We start from the raw sequence: 18214 nt of genomic DNA, 5'->3' as shown, positions 1-18214 counted from the left end.
CGACGAAAAGAATATCTCGACGAAGACTGCATAGAAATCCAAAACAAAAATGGGTTATAAATAGGAGAGTAAGGAGGGAAGAATCACATTTCGATTTTCTTAAAAAAAGGATAGAATACCCCCGTGCTATTTACGGTTGTAAAAGTAAAGTATAAATGGGTTCCATCTGAGGCCCGTCTGAGCACATAATTGTGTAAATGACAGTATATCAGTTGAGTTACTTACAGCTTTATTGTATAAGTTTTATACTGAAAGACAACATTTTTAAGATGCCAAGTTAAAGGCGTATAAACATCTGTATAAGGACATTTTAACTTCCATAAATGTCTATACAAAATGAAGTGCATTTAGCACTACCAAACAGTCAAATATTAGTCTCGCGAACAATATTTCTAACAAATCTGATAAATTTTATTATTCATCTTGATTTATTTCGATTTGTATTATTCTAACTGCATATGAACCCCTTTCAAAAAGAAACTATTCAATTTCATATGACTTGTACAATACTAAGGATAAAACAACCATATCTTACTGTCTCATTTAACGAGAGTAAGATGTCAATGTCAGATCTAGTGACAACACAAACATGTCACTGTATCATTGAACGAGAGTAAGATGTCAATGTCAGATCTAGTGACAACACAAACATGTCACTGTATCATTTAACGAGAGTAAGATGTCAATGTCAGATCTAGTGACAACACAAACAGGTTACTGTATCATTTAACAAGCGTAAGATGTCAATGTCAGATCTAGTGACAACACAAACATCAAACATGTCGCTGTATCAGTTAACGAGGGTAAGATGTCAATGTCAGATCTAGTGACAACACAATTATGTCACTGAATCACTTAACAAGAGTAAGATGTCAATGTCAGATCTAGTGACAACACAAACATGTCACTGTATCATTTAACGAGGGTAAGATGTCAATGTCAGATCTAGTGACAACACAAACATGTCACTGTATCATTTAACGAGGGTAAGATGTCAATGTCAGATCTAGTGACAACACAAACATGTCACTGTATCATTTAACGAGGGTAAAATGTCAATGTCAGATCTAGTGACAACACAAACACGTCAGTCTCATTTAACGAGGGTAAGATGTCAATGTCAGATCTAGTGACAACACAAACATGTCACTGTATCATTTAACGTGGGTAAAATGTCAATGTCAGATCTAGTAACAACACAAACACGTCACTGTCTCATTTAACAAAAGTAAGATGTCAATGTCAGATCTAGTGACAACACAAACATGTCACTGTATCATTTAACGTGGGTAAAATGTCAATGTCAGATCTAGTGACAACACAAACACGTCACTGTCTCATTTAACAAAAGTAAGATGTAAATGCCAGGTCTAGATCTAAGGAAAACATGTCACTGTTCCATTCGACGGAGTAATATGTAAATGTTAGACTAGTGATAACACAAACATGTCACTGTCTCATTCAACAAGGGTAAAATGTCAATATCAGGTCTAGATATATAACAATCACGTCACTGTCTCATTCAACGAGGGTAAAATGTCAATACCAGGTCTAGATATATAACAAACACGTCACTGTCTGATTCAACCGAGTAATATGTCAATGTTAGACGTAGTGATAACACAAACATGTCACTGTTTCATTCAACAAGGGAAAAATGTCAATACCAGGTCTAGATATATAACAATTATGTCACTGTCTCATTCAACGAGGGTAAAATGTCAATACCAGGTCTAGATATATAACAAAAACGTCACTGTCTCATTCAACAAGGGTAAAATGTCAATACCAGGTCTAGATATATAACAAACACGTCACTGTCTCATTCAACAAGGGTAAAATGTCAATACCAGGTCTAGATATATAACAAACACGTCACTGTCTCATTCAACAAGGGTAAAATGTCAATACCAGGTCTAGATCTATAACAAACACGCCACTGTCTCATTCAACGAGGGTAACATGTCAATGTCAGACTTTGTGATAACACAAACACATCACCGTCTCATTGAACAAGTGTAAGATGTCAATGTCAGATTTAGTGATAACACAAACACGTCACCGTCTCATTGAACAAGTGTAAGATGTCAATGTCAGATTTAGTGATAACACAAACACGTCACCGTCTCATTGAACAAGTGTAAGATGTCAATGTCAGATTTAGTGATAACACAAACACGTCACCGTCTCATTGAACAAGTGTTAGATGTCAATGTCAGATTAAGTGATAACACAAACACGTCACCGTCTCATTGAACAAGTGTAAGATGTCAATGTCAGATTTAGTTATAACACAAACACGTCACTGTCTCATTGAACAAGTGTAAAATGCCATGTCAGATTTAGTGATAACACAAACACGTCACCGTCTCATTGAACAAGTGTAAGATGTCAATGTCAGATTTAGTTATAACACAAACACGTCACCGTCTCATTGAACAAGTGTAAAATGTCAATGTCAGATTTAGTGATAACACAAACACGTCACCGTCTCATTGAACAATTGTAAGATGTCAATGTCAGATTTAGTGATAACACAAACACGTCACCGTCTCATTGAACAAGTGTAAGATGTCAATGTCAGATTTAGTGATAACACAAACACGTCACCGTCTCATTGAACAAGTGTAAGATGTCAATGTCAGATTTAGTGATAACACAAACACGTCACTGTCTCATTGAACAAGTGTAAGATGTCAATGTCAGATTTAGTTATAACACAAACACGTCACCGTCTCATTGAACAAGTGTAAAATGCCATGTCAGATTTAGTGATAACACAAACACATCACCGTCTCATTGAACAAGTGTAAGATGTCAATGTCAGATTTAGTTATAACACAAACACGTCACCGTCTCATTGAACAAGTGTAAAATGCCATGTCAGATTTAGTGATAACACAAACACATCACCGTCTCATTGGACAAGTGTAAGATGTCAATGTCAGATTTAGTGATAACACAAACACGTCACCGTCTCATTGAACAAGTGTAAGATGTCAATGTCAGATTTAGTGATAACACAAACACGTCACTGTCTCATTGAACAATTCTAAGATGTCAATGTCAGATTTAGTGATAACACAAACACGTCACCGTCTCATTGAACAAGTGCAAGCTATTTGTGCTTATGTGAGCAAAAGATATGGTAAAAATATTTCATTGTACAAAATGAGGATGTACACATAGTAATGAGTAGAATAACATTCTATAGTCGAGCTAAGAAAAAGAGATACTTATAAGTTTGACATTTTATTTCCTTTATTCATATCAGGAGTACAAGAGAAAGCGTTTAGTATTCCTAAAATAGTGTACAGTGTATAATAAAATCATAACTATATAAAAATCAATAGCTTCTTGCTGCCACAAAGTTTTTTTAAATGCTCAAAAAATAATAATAATAAAATGCACCAATATTTAAATAAAATATAGAAATAAAACAAGTATATGTACTATACAAATGGTAAGAGATCAAGTTCTATAATAATCTATGATCATGGAAAAGAACACAGCACATAAAAAACAAAATACCGCTCATTAGAAAAACAAGCGAGAATACTTAAAGGTTGTTTAGAGACATTATTATTTCTAATATGAGCTCTGCTGAACATCTTGTTCAAAGGATAAAGTCAATTTTAGCTTCTCAGTACACAGCTTTAATTACAACTATAGTCCTGATTATAATTAATCCAAGTATCAGTTTTAATAACAATCATAGCCCTGACTATGAGTATTCCGAGTATCAGCTTAATTACAATTATTACCCTGACTATGATTAATCAAAGTATCGACTTTGATTACAATTATAGCCCTGACTATAATTAATCCAAGTATCGGCTTTAATTACAATTATAGCCCTGACTAAGATTAATTCAAGTATCGGCTTTAATTACAATTATAGCCCTGACTATAATTAATCCAAGTATCGGCTTTAATTACAATTATAGCCCTGACTATAATTAATCTAAGTATCGGCTTTAATTACAATTATAGCCCTGACTATAATTAATCTAAGAATCAGCTTTAATTACAATTATAGTCCTGGCTATTATTAATCCAAGTATCGGCTTTAATTACAATTATAGTCCTGACTATAATTAATCCAAGTATCGGCTTTAATTACAATTATAGTCCTGACTATAATAAATCCAAGTATCGGCTTTAATTACAATTATAGCCCTGACTATAATTAATCCAAGTATCGGCTTTAATTACAATTATAGCCCTGACTATAATTAATCCAAGAATCGGCTTTAATTACAATTATAGTCCTGGCTATTATTAATCCAAGTATCGACTTTAATTACAATTATAGTCCTGACTAATTATAATTAATCCAAGTATCAGCTTTAATTACAATTATAGCTCTGACTATAATTAATCTAAGAATCGGCTTTAATTACAATTATAGCCCTGATTATGCTTAAACCAAGCATTAGTTCAGCAAAGTTATCATTTAAAACTTATGTATATCTTAGGCTCCAGTGAACATCATTTAAGTTAATTGGACTAAAAAGATTTTAAAAGCATTTTTCAAACAAAATTCTAAACAAAGATCATTCCAATAAACTTTCAATAAATATCAGTGCAAAAATGTTCAAAACGAGAAGTCATTTAAATCTTAATCTGACAGTCATTTTGCCTGAACAAGAATCATTGAGCAGATGAAATATTTTTGCAACTTTTTTTAATGGTACCATTAAAAGATCATTCTTAACCAGTTAAATGAAGAATGTAAAATGTTTCATAAGAAGATATCATCTAAAATCCTTTTTGCTGGTACAGTATGATCGGAACAATATTCAATATATCTGCATCAAACTTTGTTCTACGGAGCATTTCTGCTTTAACTGTTACAACATTATTGACTTTTCTTGTTTCAGCAAAGACATTGTTTAAAACAAAATTCGATGATGCACCATGCATGATGCATCACAGACAAAAAGTGATCACAGTATCACAAAAATCAATGAATATTTTGCTTAAGTCTTCTCAAATAGCAGAAACTCTTATAATTATAACAAAATGATAAAAAAGTACATGTATTAAAAATGTTGAATAAATCACCTTCACATATAAATAATTGTGTTACATAAAAATCATAAAATCAATCACAAGTGTATTGATCCTACGTACTCAGAATTGATAATATAACATATTTGAAAACAACATTTTGTTTAACAAATAATATATCCCAAACAGTGATTTTATCGCTCAATAAAATCACTGTTTGGGGTTCGGATGCGAGGATTTATATCCCAAGGGCGTCACCCGAGTGATATAATGATGTGCGTCCGAACGATAAACAGTGATTTTATCAAGTGATAAAATCACTGATTGGGATATATTATTTTGATTCTAAAATGACATCAGCAAATAAATGCTGTTGTACCTGATATTAAGCTAAATTGCACCTCACTTTTTAATGTGGCGCATTTTTAGTGGTTAAGTTACATGAAAAATGATTACGTCACATAACGAAATATTGAATGTCAACAGTGATTTTATAGCATAACAGCACACACTTTCGGTTCTTCTATGTCCAATAGGGAAATATACAGGTTGTGTTAGAATAATAGAAAACAAAGCATAAATGCTAATAGTCAATAAGATTGCATAAAATACTTCACCATTTTATGATGAATGTACATTTACAAATTAGAATAACTCACATAGGTAAACGCACACACAGAAACATACATATGTTTAACACATAACGATGTGTCTTAAACACATAACCATATATCTATGATGTACATACAAACACATTGTATGATACATGTATAACAATGTACAGTCAACTTACGTTATCCTGACATCCCTTTTCATGATATTTCGTTACCTCGATGAAATTTTGTAAGTCCCATTTTCTTCCTTCTTTATCTATATTGGATATATTTGTTTATCTCGATATTTTTATTTCGATTTTTTCAGTATCTCGGAGTAAATTTTAGCCAATATAGTTATTTTACACTTTTAACCATTGTTTATCGCGACTAATTTTTCATCTGTCCCCAGCAGAAATGTACGTGAAAAACACAAACCAGACCATAATTGCTCAATAGCATGTGACATAATGACGATTATGTTTGTAACAAGTCGAGCTTATTTATAAAAGTTAATCAAATTAGTGTGTTGATTGACTTATGTCCAAAATGAGTGAATTTTCTGTTATTTATAAAATATTCAAACACTGTATTTCATTCATTATAAATTTTTAATGTAAATGAAATATTGAAAATATGGAAACATTATCATTGCAATATTGTTACACAACATTAAAAAAATCAAACAGCGGTCAAACAACCTCAAGAAGAGTCGGAGGATATCTGGACTGTGCTGAAAACACCTATAGTGGTGTATAACTGAGTAAACCTCACTCATAATGTGTATCTATCACAGACTCCTGTATTTCCACCGGTAACCATCTGCTAATTTAATTTTTTAATAAATAATGACTTTGCGATATAAGGCACAAGGAAACAAGACATGGAAATATCATACTTAGCTTATTTGACTTTAGGTAAAAATCAGTTTCTATCTGGTTCAAACCCTAAAATGCTCATCTCTACATTCCGATATCTCGACATTTTTTGGATGGTCCCGATGACGTCGAGATAACGAGAGTTGACTGTATATATAACATACATAAAAATAACATATGTGTATGGTACACATATTAAACACATAACAATGTAATAATTCTATCATAATCTGGAAAATTTCTCATATACACATACAGTTAACCAACCTACACAAACATTATACTGTAATAAATGTATCTTGTAATTACTTCATGCATGATTGACCTAAGATCATGATGTCATATTTGAATATACACTGTCAGTAACATCAACATGCCAGTGTCAACATGATTTAAGCAAAACTGATACATTATTCCCCTGATTTGCCTTTTTGACGATAATATCATAGTATTGCTGGCAAATTTATTACCTATTTATTTATAACTTATAAACAGTCATATGGAAGAACAATTGTAGCCAAGAAGCCAGTTAATATTAGAATCTTCTTGTTCCCATAGTCATGGAGCATTGTAAATGCTTTTAAAATGTATGGGTGAATACATCTTTTTGGAGTCTATGGTCAACAAGACTTTTTGCATACTTGTGACATCATCAACTAATCTGAGGAACACGTATAAATGAAATATGATAGACTTAAATATATCTAATCACTGATTATAATATTGGCTAGTTATTCTGATAAGAAAAATTCATTCAATTATCAACTATGAATTAGATTTTTTTTTTCAAACTTCCAATTTTCACAGAATGATATTATTCATATACAGTATACAATTTAAGACTTATGTAAAGGTCTACATATATAGCATTTTTTGACCAGAAGAAAGTTATAGAGACCAAGGACAATAGTCTGATATCAATATAACTTTTATCAGGTCCAAAAAATCTACATATTGACAGAATCATAAGTCCATGTTCGTTTTATTGTATTACACTAGCTATAACAGAATATATGATTTTCTCTTTTGAAATAATATCGCGCAGTGATAAAACAAAGAAGTCTTTCTGTCTTTTTGCAGTCTACAAGTTTTTTTACAGACCTATAAGGTCAATGATAATCAGTCATTCAGAATGGCACTTTTATAAATGGTAAACAATGTTATCTATTAAGCAATAAAAAATCTTAGTATGATTCATGTCTTCAATGCATGTTAAAACCTGAACGCACAGTAGATAAATTAAAAATTTCAAAACCATAAGTAACAGTAATATGTTAGGCATGGTATGTATGTATATTACATACCTAATAAACATGCCTAAAAATAAACATAATTTTATATACATGTACACATATGCAGTAGCATATGCACAAAAATAATGAACACAGAAACATAAACTTCAATTAAAATAATGTTAATATAACATGCTCCACATAGTAACAGTTGCATATAATAAAAGTAAATATCGCATATTGAACACAAATGTGGAAATGCTGCCAGTCATAGTGAAAAACAATTGTAAACTTGCTGCCTTTATGATTGCTTTATGACAAAACCAACTATCCTACAATACCATATAAATAAACTACTAACTTAACAAAAGTTATTATGCTTTGAATGTTTAAATTAAAGGGACTCCACTGAAATTTTTTTGACGAGAAGGAACCAAAAATATTTTTTCAACATTTTGAATAACTAGATACAATAACTTGTGTACAAAATTTCAGATAATTCGCTCACTCCATTTCCCAGAAGTAATCAATTTTTTTGTACAAATCGGCCCAAAAAAATTTAAACCGTTGCAACGATTTTCATTCATATTGGCCAAAAATCGCATAAAAATTGATAGTCAATTAAATAACATTGTATAATTATATATCATCTATTGCTTGGTTTCAAATTTAAGTGTACCAGTTGATTTAAAAAATAACTTTAAAATTTATTACTTTAGGCTATTGGACCTCAGTGGAGTTCCTTTAACAGATACTTCTAAAATGAAAGTAATACCAAACTCAAAGATCTCAGAAATGGTTTAATAATGACAAAAATATATTTATTTACTGACTACAGTATGTTTAATTACAAAATGGTCATAATCTGCCTATTACACCCATAAGAATTCCACTGTAAATCTTTATAATTTATACTTGGAAAAAAAGCATTTATATGCCTCCTTTAAAGGGGAGCTAAACGAAAACATTCATATTGTTTTTTTTTTAAAAATGAAAAAAATGACAAGGTCCTAGAAATCTACATGCAAAATACAAAAATATTTATCTAAAATATCTATTGAGAAAAGAGGCAAACAGGAAATACCTGTTTTTGAAACATTGTTCAAAAGAGTGACACAGCACTTCTGTATTTAACCAATAAAATTAATAGTTTTACCTTGTGATTTCTGACGAGACATTTTTCTACGAAAGTTTTAATGTAAAATCATGTGGTAGCTGGGGCGGGGCCAGTTTTGACCACAAGTCTTTCATGCAGCTGCACTACTGTCTGTACTGCCAAGTTAAACAAATCTCAGTCTGACATTCAATTTGAACCCTGGCCAGAAATTCTAAATAACCTTTATCAAGGTGGCCAATGACTTGATAATGCACAATTGATTATATTTTGATATAAGGCAGTAGCTGTTGTATTGGGATAACAGAAACAAGTTTGTAGTTTAATTATTATAATCCATTATGTGCGTACCTGGGTTCTTACTATTTGAACAGCTTATCTAAATCTTTATGCAAAAAAAACCTTAAAAAATGTTTCATTAAAACTTGGCCAACTGGTGTTAGTGAAGATTTCACTTCAAGTAATTGTGGAATGGATGACAGGTCCTACAAGATAGCTCTCTGACAATAAAACAACAGTTTGACAGTTAAAAAAAGAACTTTTTTATAAATTACATGTGTCATTCTTTAAGAACCTTTACTGTCCTGACAACCTTTTTCCTTCACATTTTTCTACATTTTGTAAAAAAAGTTACATCAACCTTATCATTCTGTCCTCTATTATATCATCCCTCAATATTAAAAGATGAAAATTACAACTGTCTACTTGAAATGAATGCAAAAATGTAACTACAGGTAGAAAAAATGATGACATAACTTGATGTTCTAAGTTAACACTTGCCGAATTTGTGTAATGGATTTGCCCTTTTATAAATTTGGAACAGTCCATTCAAATTTAAAGGGATTTCATTATCAAAATACAAACATTTAACTACTAATAGAATAGAGATTGGCCAGGCTGCATGGATAGAAAAGGTTTTTCATTTTTGGGTTCAGCAGGGTGAGGGTCAACACAACAAATAGCTCATTATGTCAGTGTTTGTTCCAATGATTTAATAACACAAAAATGATATCAAAGAAAATGCTGCACACATGTAGTGTATAATGTTCTACCAAGTGTTTAAATAAATAATTAGTAGCTTGATTCATGGCAGAGTTATGGACCAGGCAAGATTTTCTAATTGCTGACCTTTGGACCTTTGAGCTAGGGGTTTAGGACTTGTGCATGACACACTGTCTCATCAAGCTCAACATTTGAGCCAAATTGTTCCAAAATCACAAAATGCATGACATGGTATTTGGCCAGACAAGATTTTCTAACTGCTAACCTTTGACCTCTGTGACCTTGACCTAGCACCTAAGGATCTAAGTCTTGCACATAGCACACTGTTTTATTATGATTCACACTTGTGCAAAGTTATTTCAAAATCCCTTGATGCAAAACAGAATAATGGGTCAGACAATATTTTCTAAATACTGACCTTTGACCTTTCAGTTCCACCTTGACCTAGCCGCTAAGGGTCTAGGTCTTGCACATGACACAATCATATGATGCTACACAAAATGTTATCAAAATCCCTTTATGCATGATAGAGGTATGGACTGGACAAGATTTTCACACACAAGGACACAGGGGTTACACTATATGCCACCCTTATTGTGACTGGGGCATAAAAACGGAGCTGCTTGCTACAGTAATAAAGGTGGACATTTTTATCAGAGACATAGATAACAGAGATAGGCAACTTCCTAACCAGTTAAAATATCACGCGTTCCTGCTAAACTTAAAACTTGTAGCAAGTAAAACTTATTAACCAGATATCAAAATCAGGAAAATAATACATTTTCTGAAAGCTTATGCATTTGTCTATGGCTGCAGGTAAAAATATTTACAATTTCCATTTAAATAAATGATACATCAATTTTGAAAGAGAACTACCAATTAATTTTTGTTACAAAACTATTCATTTGACGACAAAACTGGCTCAGTGGGTATGTTCTGCTATGTTTTTCTAAGTGAAAGGCATGGAAAGTTACCAATATTTTAACATGCAGCAATAGATAAAAGATTTACTTTTCAAATGGTATATAATATTAAAGGATCAAATGTACATCCATTAAGTTTTATTTGCTACAAAATACCTAATTTTTCACTTTTTGATAGGCATGATGGATATTTCAATATAGTTTATAGGAGCTGCCAATCTCTGTTATCTATGTCTCTGTTTTTATACACAATTCTTATACACAAAACATAATGTCAAAACAATTTTCTCTCACTTAAAATATATCTACTCTCTGTAGAAATAAACAATGGAACAATGTAAACACTAAAATAAAAACTGCAATAAAATAAACAAGTGATAAAAAAGGATACATTTTATAATAAATATTTTTAAAATGAGATCATATAATATAAAACAACAAACATTGACAGCAATAAGTTAATCATTCATGGTGTACGTATGTATACCGTTTAGTTATAGAAGACAGCCTGGTTATGAATAGCACTTTACAACTCTACCTCTACACACATCCTGCAATAATAAAGAAAGGAGTAAAACTTTTATCAACGATTAACTAATATATATACTTGTTTGTTTGTTAGATTGGGTTTTACAGTATAGGTCATGTGGCAACGTTCCAGCTTTACTGGTGGAGGAAGACCTCAGGTGCCCTTCTGTGAATCATTTAAGGCACTAACGGGCACCTGAGTAGAACCACTGACATTCCGTACGCTACCTGGATAGCTTCTCAACATGAAGGAATCCAAAGTCCCTGTCGGGAATCAAACCCACAGCAGTAAGGGGCAAGTGGTTTGAAGTCAACAACCTTTGCCACTCTGCCACGGACGCCCCAACTAATATATAGAGGAAATACAGGGTTTTACTTTTTGTTGTTTTAAATTTAATTTTAAAAGTTGATATGTAGCAAAAAACAATTCAAAATCATAAAGCGCACTACACAATTTGTTAATATTACACAGCCCATGTATTTTGAGCCTCTCACTTGTATAGCCTCAGTGACAATGTTACCTAGTTGTTAAAGGGAGTCTACTGAGGTTTTTTTTGACATGATGGGACTGGAAATAAGTTTTTGAAATTCATTTTCCATTTGATGTAGGTCGAGACAAATAACTTGTGTGCAAAATTTCAGATCATTCCCTCTCTCCGTTTTACAAAAATGACTATTCTGATTGTGAAAAATCACGCAATATTGAAAAGCGTACCACTCTGGTTAAAATAGCAAAAAAATACAATTTTCAATTAGTTTCAGCGTGCATTTCTTAATAATCCTTTGCATATCTTTCTGTTTAATTTGCCCTATCTGATCTTCGTAAGAAATTTAAATTTTGTGTTATAGGCTTTTGTACTTCAGCGGAGTTCCTTTAAACCAAGTTAACTCAATATCAACAAGAGCTGTCGGTAGGACAGCACGCTCGACTATTCTAAGTGCTTGATAGTAAAAGAGCCTTGATAATGTTAAATTTTTTAAGTTCACAAAAGGGCTAATTTTTTTTATAAATTCATGTTATAGGCCTTAGAGAAAGTCTAATTATACAGTATTGGCTTGACTATCTGGAAGGTAATGTCACAAGGGTGTTTTATTGAGTAGAACAATACTAATTACCTATGAATACATAAATTTGACAGAAAAGGTACAAAGGCTTGTTATTAAGATGTTTTATCAAGTAAATCACTGCTTTATTATTATGAACGCATAAAATTGTCCCGAAAAAGGCACAAACCCTTCAGTAGTTATTGAGATAACAGCTTACAAGTAAAACTTTACCATGAATTTCTAAGTTGAAAAAGGGGAGTAAAATCAGCCTAAATGCAAGATAGAATTATGGATCTTTGTCAGTGACCTACAATTATGACCCTTAATGCATATGTGAAGTTTTAAATAAATATCTTTAATAGTTATTGAGATATGTAAAACTTGCATGTAAACATTAACCAAGAGACTAAGTAGAAAAGGGGATATGAATCAGCCTTAATGCAAGATAGAGTTATGGAACTTGGTCAGTGACATACAATTATGACCCTCCAATTATGATCCTAAGTGTATGTGTAAAGTTTCAAATAAATATCTTTTAAGACCTTTAACCTATAACCAAAATTTCTAAGTTTCAAAGGGGCAAATAATTCTGCAAATATTGCAGGCAGAGTTATGCAATTTTGCATTTTGCAAACTGATGTACATTGTTACTATAAAAAAGTATTTTAAATTTCAATTGAATATCTCAAGCAATAATTGAGATATATGACTTTACAAAAAAACTTTAACCAAAATTTCTAAGTTCCAAGGGGGCATAATTCTGTCAATATTGTAGGCAGAGTTATCCAACTTGTCAATCTGATGTACCTTGTTACTATAAATAAGTATTGTAAGTTTCAACTGAATATCTCAAGCAATAATTGAGATATTTGACTTTACAAAAAACTTTAACCAAAATTTCTAAGTTAAAAAGGGGCATAATTCTGTCAATATTGTAGGCAGAGTTATTGAACTTGTCAATCTGATGTACCTTGTTACTATAAATAAGTATTGTAAGTTTCAACTGAATATCTCAAGCAATAATTGAGATATTTGACTTTACAAAAAACTTTAACCAAAATTTCTTAGTTAAAAAGGTGCATAATTCTGTCAATATTGTAGGTAGAGTTATCCAACTTGTCAATCTGATGTACCTTGTTACTATAAATAAGTATTGTAAGTTTCAATTGAATATCTCAAGTAATAATTGAGATATTTGACTTTACAAAAAACTTTAACCAACGCAGACGCCGACGCGGACGCTGACGCCAGGGCGACCACCATAGCTCTCATATTCTTCGAATAGTCGAGCTAAAAATAATTGTGTAAGCTATAACTGGAGATGTTAGACAGAGAGTTATCCTAGTATTAATATAAAAAGTTTGTTTGTACAGGGGGAGTAACTGGAATATGCAGTCTTGATAGACATTGAAATTCAACCTGGATCCGAGATACCTGCAACAAGTGTTATACCTTTATGTTTGTTTTTTCCTCTTCCAACAGTCAGGATATATTTTTTTCTGTTTTTCTGCCAACCATCTTGCTTTCTCCTCATACACACGTTTTTTCTCTACAGAAAGTGCCTGCCACTCTTCTCCAAGCATCACACTTATTGCCCTGTATGAAATATACAACTTGATATTTAAATTAGCATATTAAAGTATTACAAATACTGATAGAAATTTTTTTTTGAATTCTGAAGGATTACTTTTTATAAATGATTTTAAGTTTTCAATGAAATAAAATTCCACTCTCCACCTCTCATATGCAAGCCTACAGTAAACAAATTGTAATAATTGCCATAAGGCAAGTGTACCATTTGATTATCATAAAATTGGCTGAGGACATAAATAATGACAAATAAGAAAGGTGCAGCAACCACACTCTGCTTTTTTATTTTGTAATGCTGCCAACAATATGTGTTTTATAAGAACTTTTTTGTTAAGTTGAGATAGATAAAGAAAATAAGAATTTAGAATAAATAATGCCACTATAAAAGTGCAGGAAAGACATGTAACAAAACACAGTGCAGTTGATTTGATTTTATTGGGGTTTACGTCACACCAACACAGTATAGGTCATTTGGCGACATTCCAGCTTTACTGGTGGAGGATGTCCTCAGGTGCCCTTTCGTGCATTATTTCAGGCACGAACGGGCACCTGAGTAGAACCACCAATGTTCTGTAAGCTAGCTGGATAGCTTCCTCACATGAAAGAATCCAAAATCCATGTTGGGATTCGAACCCACACCGGTGAGGGGCAATTGGTTTGAAGTCAACAACCTTAACCACTCAGCCATGGACGCCCCAAGTCACAGTGAAGTACAACACAGTGCAGTACAACATCATGTCAACACAATCATATCTAGTGTAATACCAGTGAAATACAACATCATGTCAACACTATCATATCTAGTGTAATACCAGTGTAATACAACATCATTTCAACACAATCATATCTAGTGTAATGCCAGTGTAATACAATATTATATCAACACAGTCATATCTAGTGTAATACCAGTGTAATACAACATCATGTCAACACAATCATATCTAGTGTAATACCAGTGTAATACAACATCATGTCAACACAATCATATCTAGTGTAATGCCAGTGTAATACACCATCATGTCAACACAATCATATCTAGTGTAATACCAGTGTAATACAACATCATGTCAACACAATCATGTCTAGTGTAATACCAGTGTAATACAACATTATATCAAAACAGTCATACACTTACTGTAATATCATACAATAATGTAATCATACACAGTATTATATCAGTGTTATACAATATATTATATTGAAATACAACACGACATCAACCTAATTATACCTAGCATATCAGTGTAACACAACATCACACCAACACTGTTATACCTAGTATAATATCAGTGTAACAACACATCATACCTTGTGTAATACCAGTGGAAAACAACATCATACCAACATTGTCATACACCTTAAGTAATATCATACCATTCTTGCATATCAGACAGGATTATCTACTGTTTAACCAATGCTAGAAAATCCTGTCTTAACTGACAGGAATGAAATATCTAGCTCTTCGGCAACTGTTAAGCAAAAAACCTCGGCAGAGTCTGGTTACTGCTGTAAACAGTTACCCTCGAGCTAGATATTCCTGTATTTAATCAGTGTAATACAATATCATAGTGTAATACCACACCACATCAACAAAACCATTCCTTGTATTACATCCGTGTAATACAATATCATAGTATAATACAACACCACATCAACAAAGCCATTCCTTGTATTACATCAGTGTAATACAATATCATAGTATAATACAACACCACATCAACAAAGCCATTCCTTGTATTACATACAACACCACATCAACAAAGCCATTCCTTGTATTACATCAGTGTAATACAGTATCATAATGAAATACAACACCACATCAACCTAATCATACCTAGTATTAAATATTTTGGTAAAATACAACACCACATCAACAAAGCCATTCCTTGTATTACTTCAGTGTAATACAGTATCATAGTAAAATACAACACCACATCAACAAAGCCATTCCTTGTATTACTTCAGTGTAATACAGTATCATAGTAAAATACAACACCACATCAACAAAGCCATTCCTTGTAATATATCAGTGTAATACAATATCATAGTGAAATACAACACCACATCAACCTAATCATACCTACTAGTATTAGATATTTTGGTAAAACACAACACAACACAAATATATTTATACCTAGTATAATATCAGACTATCAGTGTCAGTCATGCTGAAAGTAGTATGTATTAATAACGTATATAATTTACCTCTATTATTGTTCATATTTCATTGTAAATATAAAGATCTACTATAAACATATAACATCTTCCTGTAACAACTTTAAATTCTTATGTAAAGTTTGTATTAATTGAAGATTGAATCTTTGTGTTAATGCTATGTATTGTGTCAGCATTTTGAAAGTTTTTAAACCATTTCTGACATGTGGAAACAATTTTGATCCTCTGGTTTATAAATTGGAAAATCTTGCTTGAGCTTCAAAAGGTAATGTCACATGTTATAGCACTAAGATTGTAAGAGCTATCATGCATATGATTTAAAAAAAATTCTTTTTCCCAAGTTAAACCCCCTGATTTTGAAATTTTCTTAAATCTAATTTCTTAAAAACTGAAGAGTGGTTAAGACTAGACTTTGAGATGAACAAGTAAATAGAAGATATTCAAGTTTTTTCTAGACATATAGGATTTTTCTTATCGAGTGGTATGAAAATTAATATTTTAGAAGTCTGGCAAAAAAAAACAGTACAAATAAGTTATGTTTGAGAATTTCTGTGACCGATGTGATAATCACACAGGATATATTTACTATGGACTGGTTTAGTTATCACTATTTCTTTTGTTAAGCCTTTTGTAACTTACTCAAACATGTCAAAGGCTTGAAATTTTGTCATTAAATTGGGACTGCTGCATGAGTCGAAGTCCCGATGTGTCGGAGTTTTTACACATGTCCCTTCAACTTCAACTTATCGAAGTTCTACTGTGAATCAAAGTCACACTTGTTAGTGTATCAGAGACACACCTGTTCAAGTATAAAAGTCACAACTTTCAAGACCATCTGGTATTTTTCACTCAACAATAAAATAAGATAACATAAACTGGGAGAACAAGAGCAATATGTTACAAACATCTTATCATCTAATTATCTATCACTTACTAATATAATAATTAGCATTTAATGTCGTCTATCCTGCCCATCATATGTACAGAAAACTTAACCTGTATCTCTTTTAGGGTACTTATGGGTGTAGTCCATACGAAATTCTTTTGCAAACAACAAGAAAGCATTCATTGGTCTTTTAGCTTTAACCAAGGTATGATCCTTGACATTACTTGTACTTAGTAGACTTGAACCTGCTGGGGGGCTTATATCTGCATCTTTTTTCTGTTGCTGTAATATACATATTATTATGATGTACATAAATGCTTGACACATAAAGTACTCTATTCATATTTACTTTAAAGAACACAACATTTAAACATCTGACTTCCTTATAATTATGGACAGGGTTTTCCCTATGAACTTCTGACAATGGGTCAAGGATTTCAAGTTTGAGATTTTTCTAGTTCATTGTAGTTTGTAAGAGGTTCATATTTTAAAGTAATTTCAGCAACTGAAATCAATAAAATATGTCATGAATTTCATACTTTTCCAATAAAACCTTTCATAAATTGTTCATACATGTCAGAAATTGTTCATACTTTTCCAATAAAACATGTCATAAATTGTTCATACATGTCAGAAATTGTTCATACTTTTCCAATAAAACATGTCATAAATTGTTCATACATGTCAGAACTTGTTCATACTTTTCAGAGCTAGGTTTCTATTTAAAGGATCATAGAGATAACTTATAGAACTTGTAAACTGAGTATCTTGAATTGAAATAGCAACTAAATAATACAGATGATCAAATTTTATTCATCTGAATTTGTGAATTGATATTCGAGGAATGGAAAATATAAAATGGTTCATAAGTTTTGGTGGTCCTAGGAATGTACTCTAGTTGAAATTGTCGGATCAAAATCTGGGTCAAGGATACAGAAAACCTTCATGAAGAAAAACCCTGCATGTACTCATACACTTCCTACATTTGGAGTTGTCCATTATCAAATTTGAGGATTTTAAGTTAAGGTTGGTCAGATTACAGTTTAGAGAAGGGTCAGACTATACAGATAAAGATTTGCAGGGCTGTCCTGGCTCTATACTGGTGGCCAAGGCAAATCAGTTTTGATTTCACATAGTTAAGGGTCAAGGCAATGACAAGATATTACCTTCATACTGCTTAGAGCAAACACTGCTGATGTATCTGCAGGCGTAAATTCAAATCTGAAAACAACA

General features: G+C 32.0%; 1 protein-coding gene across 1 annotated transcript in view; it reads right to left on the bottom strand.

The window, feature by feature from the left end:
- Nucleotides 1–8670: 8670 nt before the first annotated feature.
- Nucleotides 8671–18214, bottom strand: part of LOC132732164 (HMG box-containing protein 1-like) — a 38542-nt gene continuing 28998 nt past the window's right edge. Inside the window, exons 10-13 of the mRNA XM_060718532.1 lie at nt 18148–18202; nt 17095–17263; nt 13783–13930; nt 8671–11306 (exon numbers count right to left, since the gene is read on the bottom strand). Of these exons, the coding sequence (XP_060574515.1) occupies nt 13785–13930; nt 17095–17263; nt 18148–18202 (370 nt within the window). The 3' untranslated portion in view covers nt 8671–11306; nt 13783–13784. The remainder of the gene's footprint in view (nt 11307–13782; nt 13931–17094; nt 17264–18147; nt 18203–18214) is intronic.

This window comes from Ruditapes philippinarum, unplaced genomic scaffold (assembly GCF_026571515.1).
Source record: "Ruditapes philippinarum isolate M1 unplaced genomic scaffold, ASM2657151v2 ctg325_1_1_1_1, whole genome shotgun sequence".
Taxonomy (NCBI): Eukaryota; Metazoa; Mollusca; class Bivalvia; order Venerida; family Veneridae; genus Ruditapes; species Ruditapes philippinarum.
The sequence above is the reverse complement of the archived record's forward strand: the minus strand, read 5'-3'. Positions and strand labels throughout refer to the sequence as shown.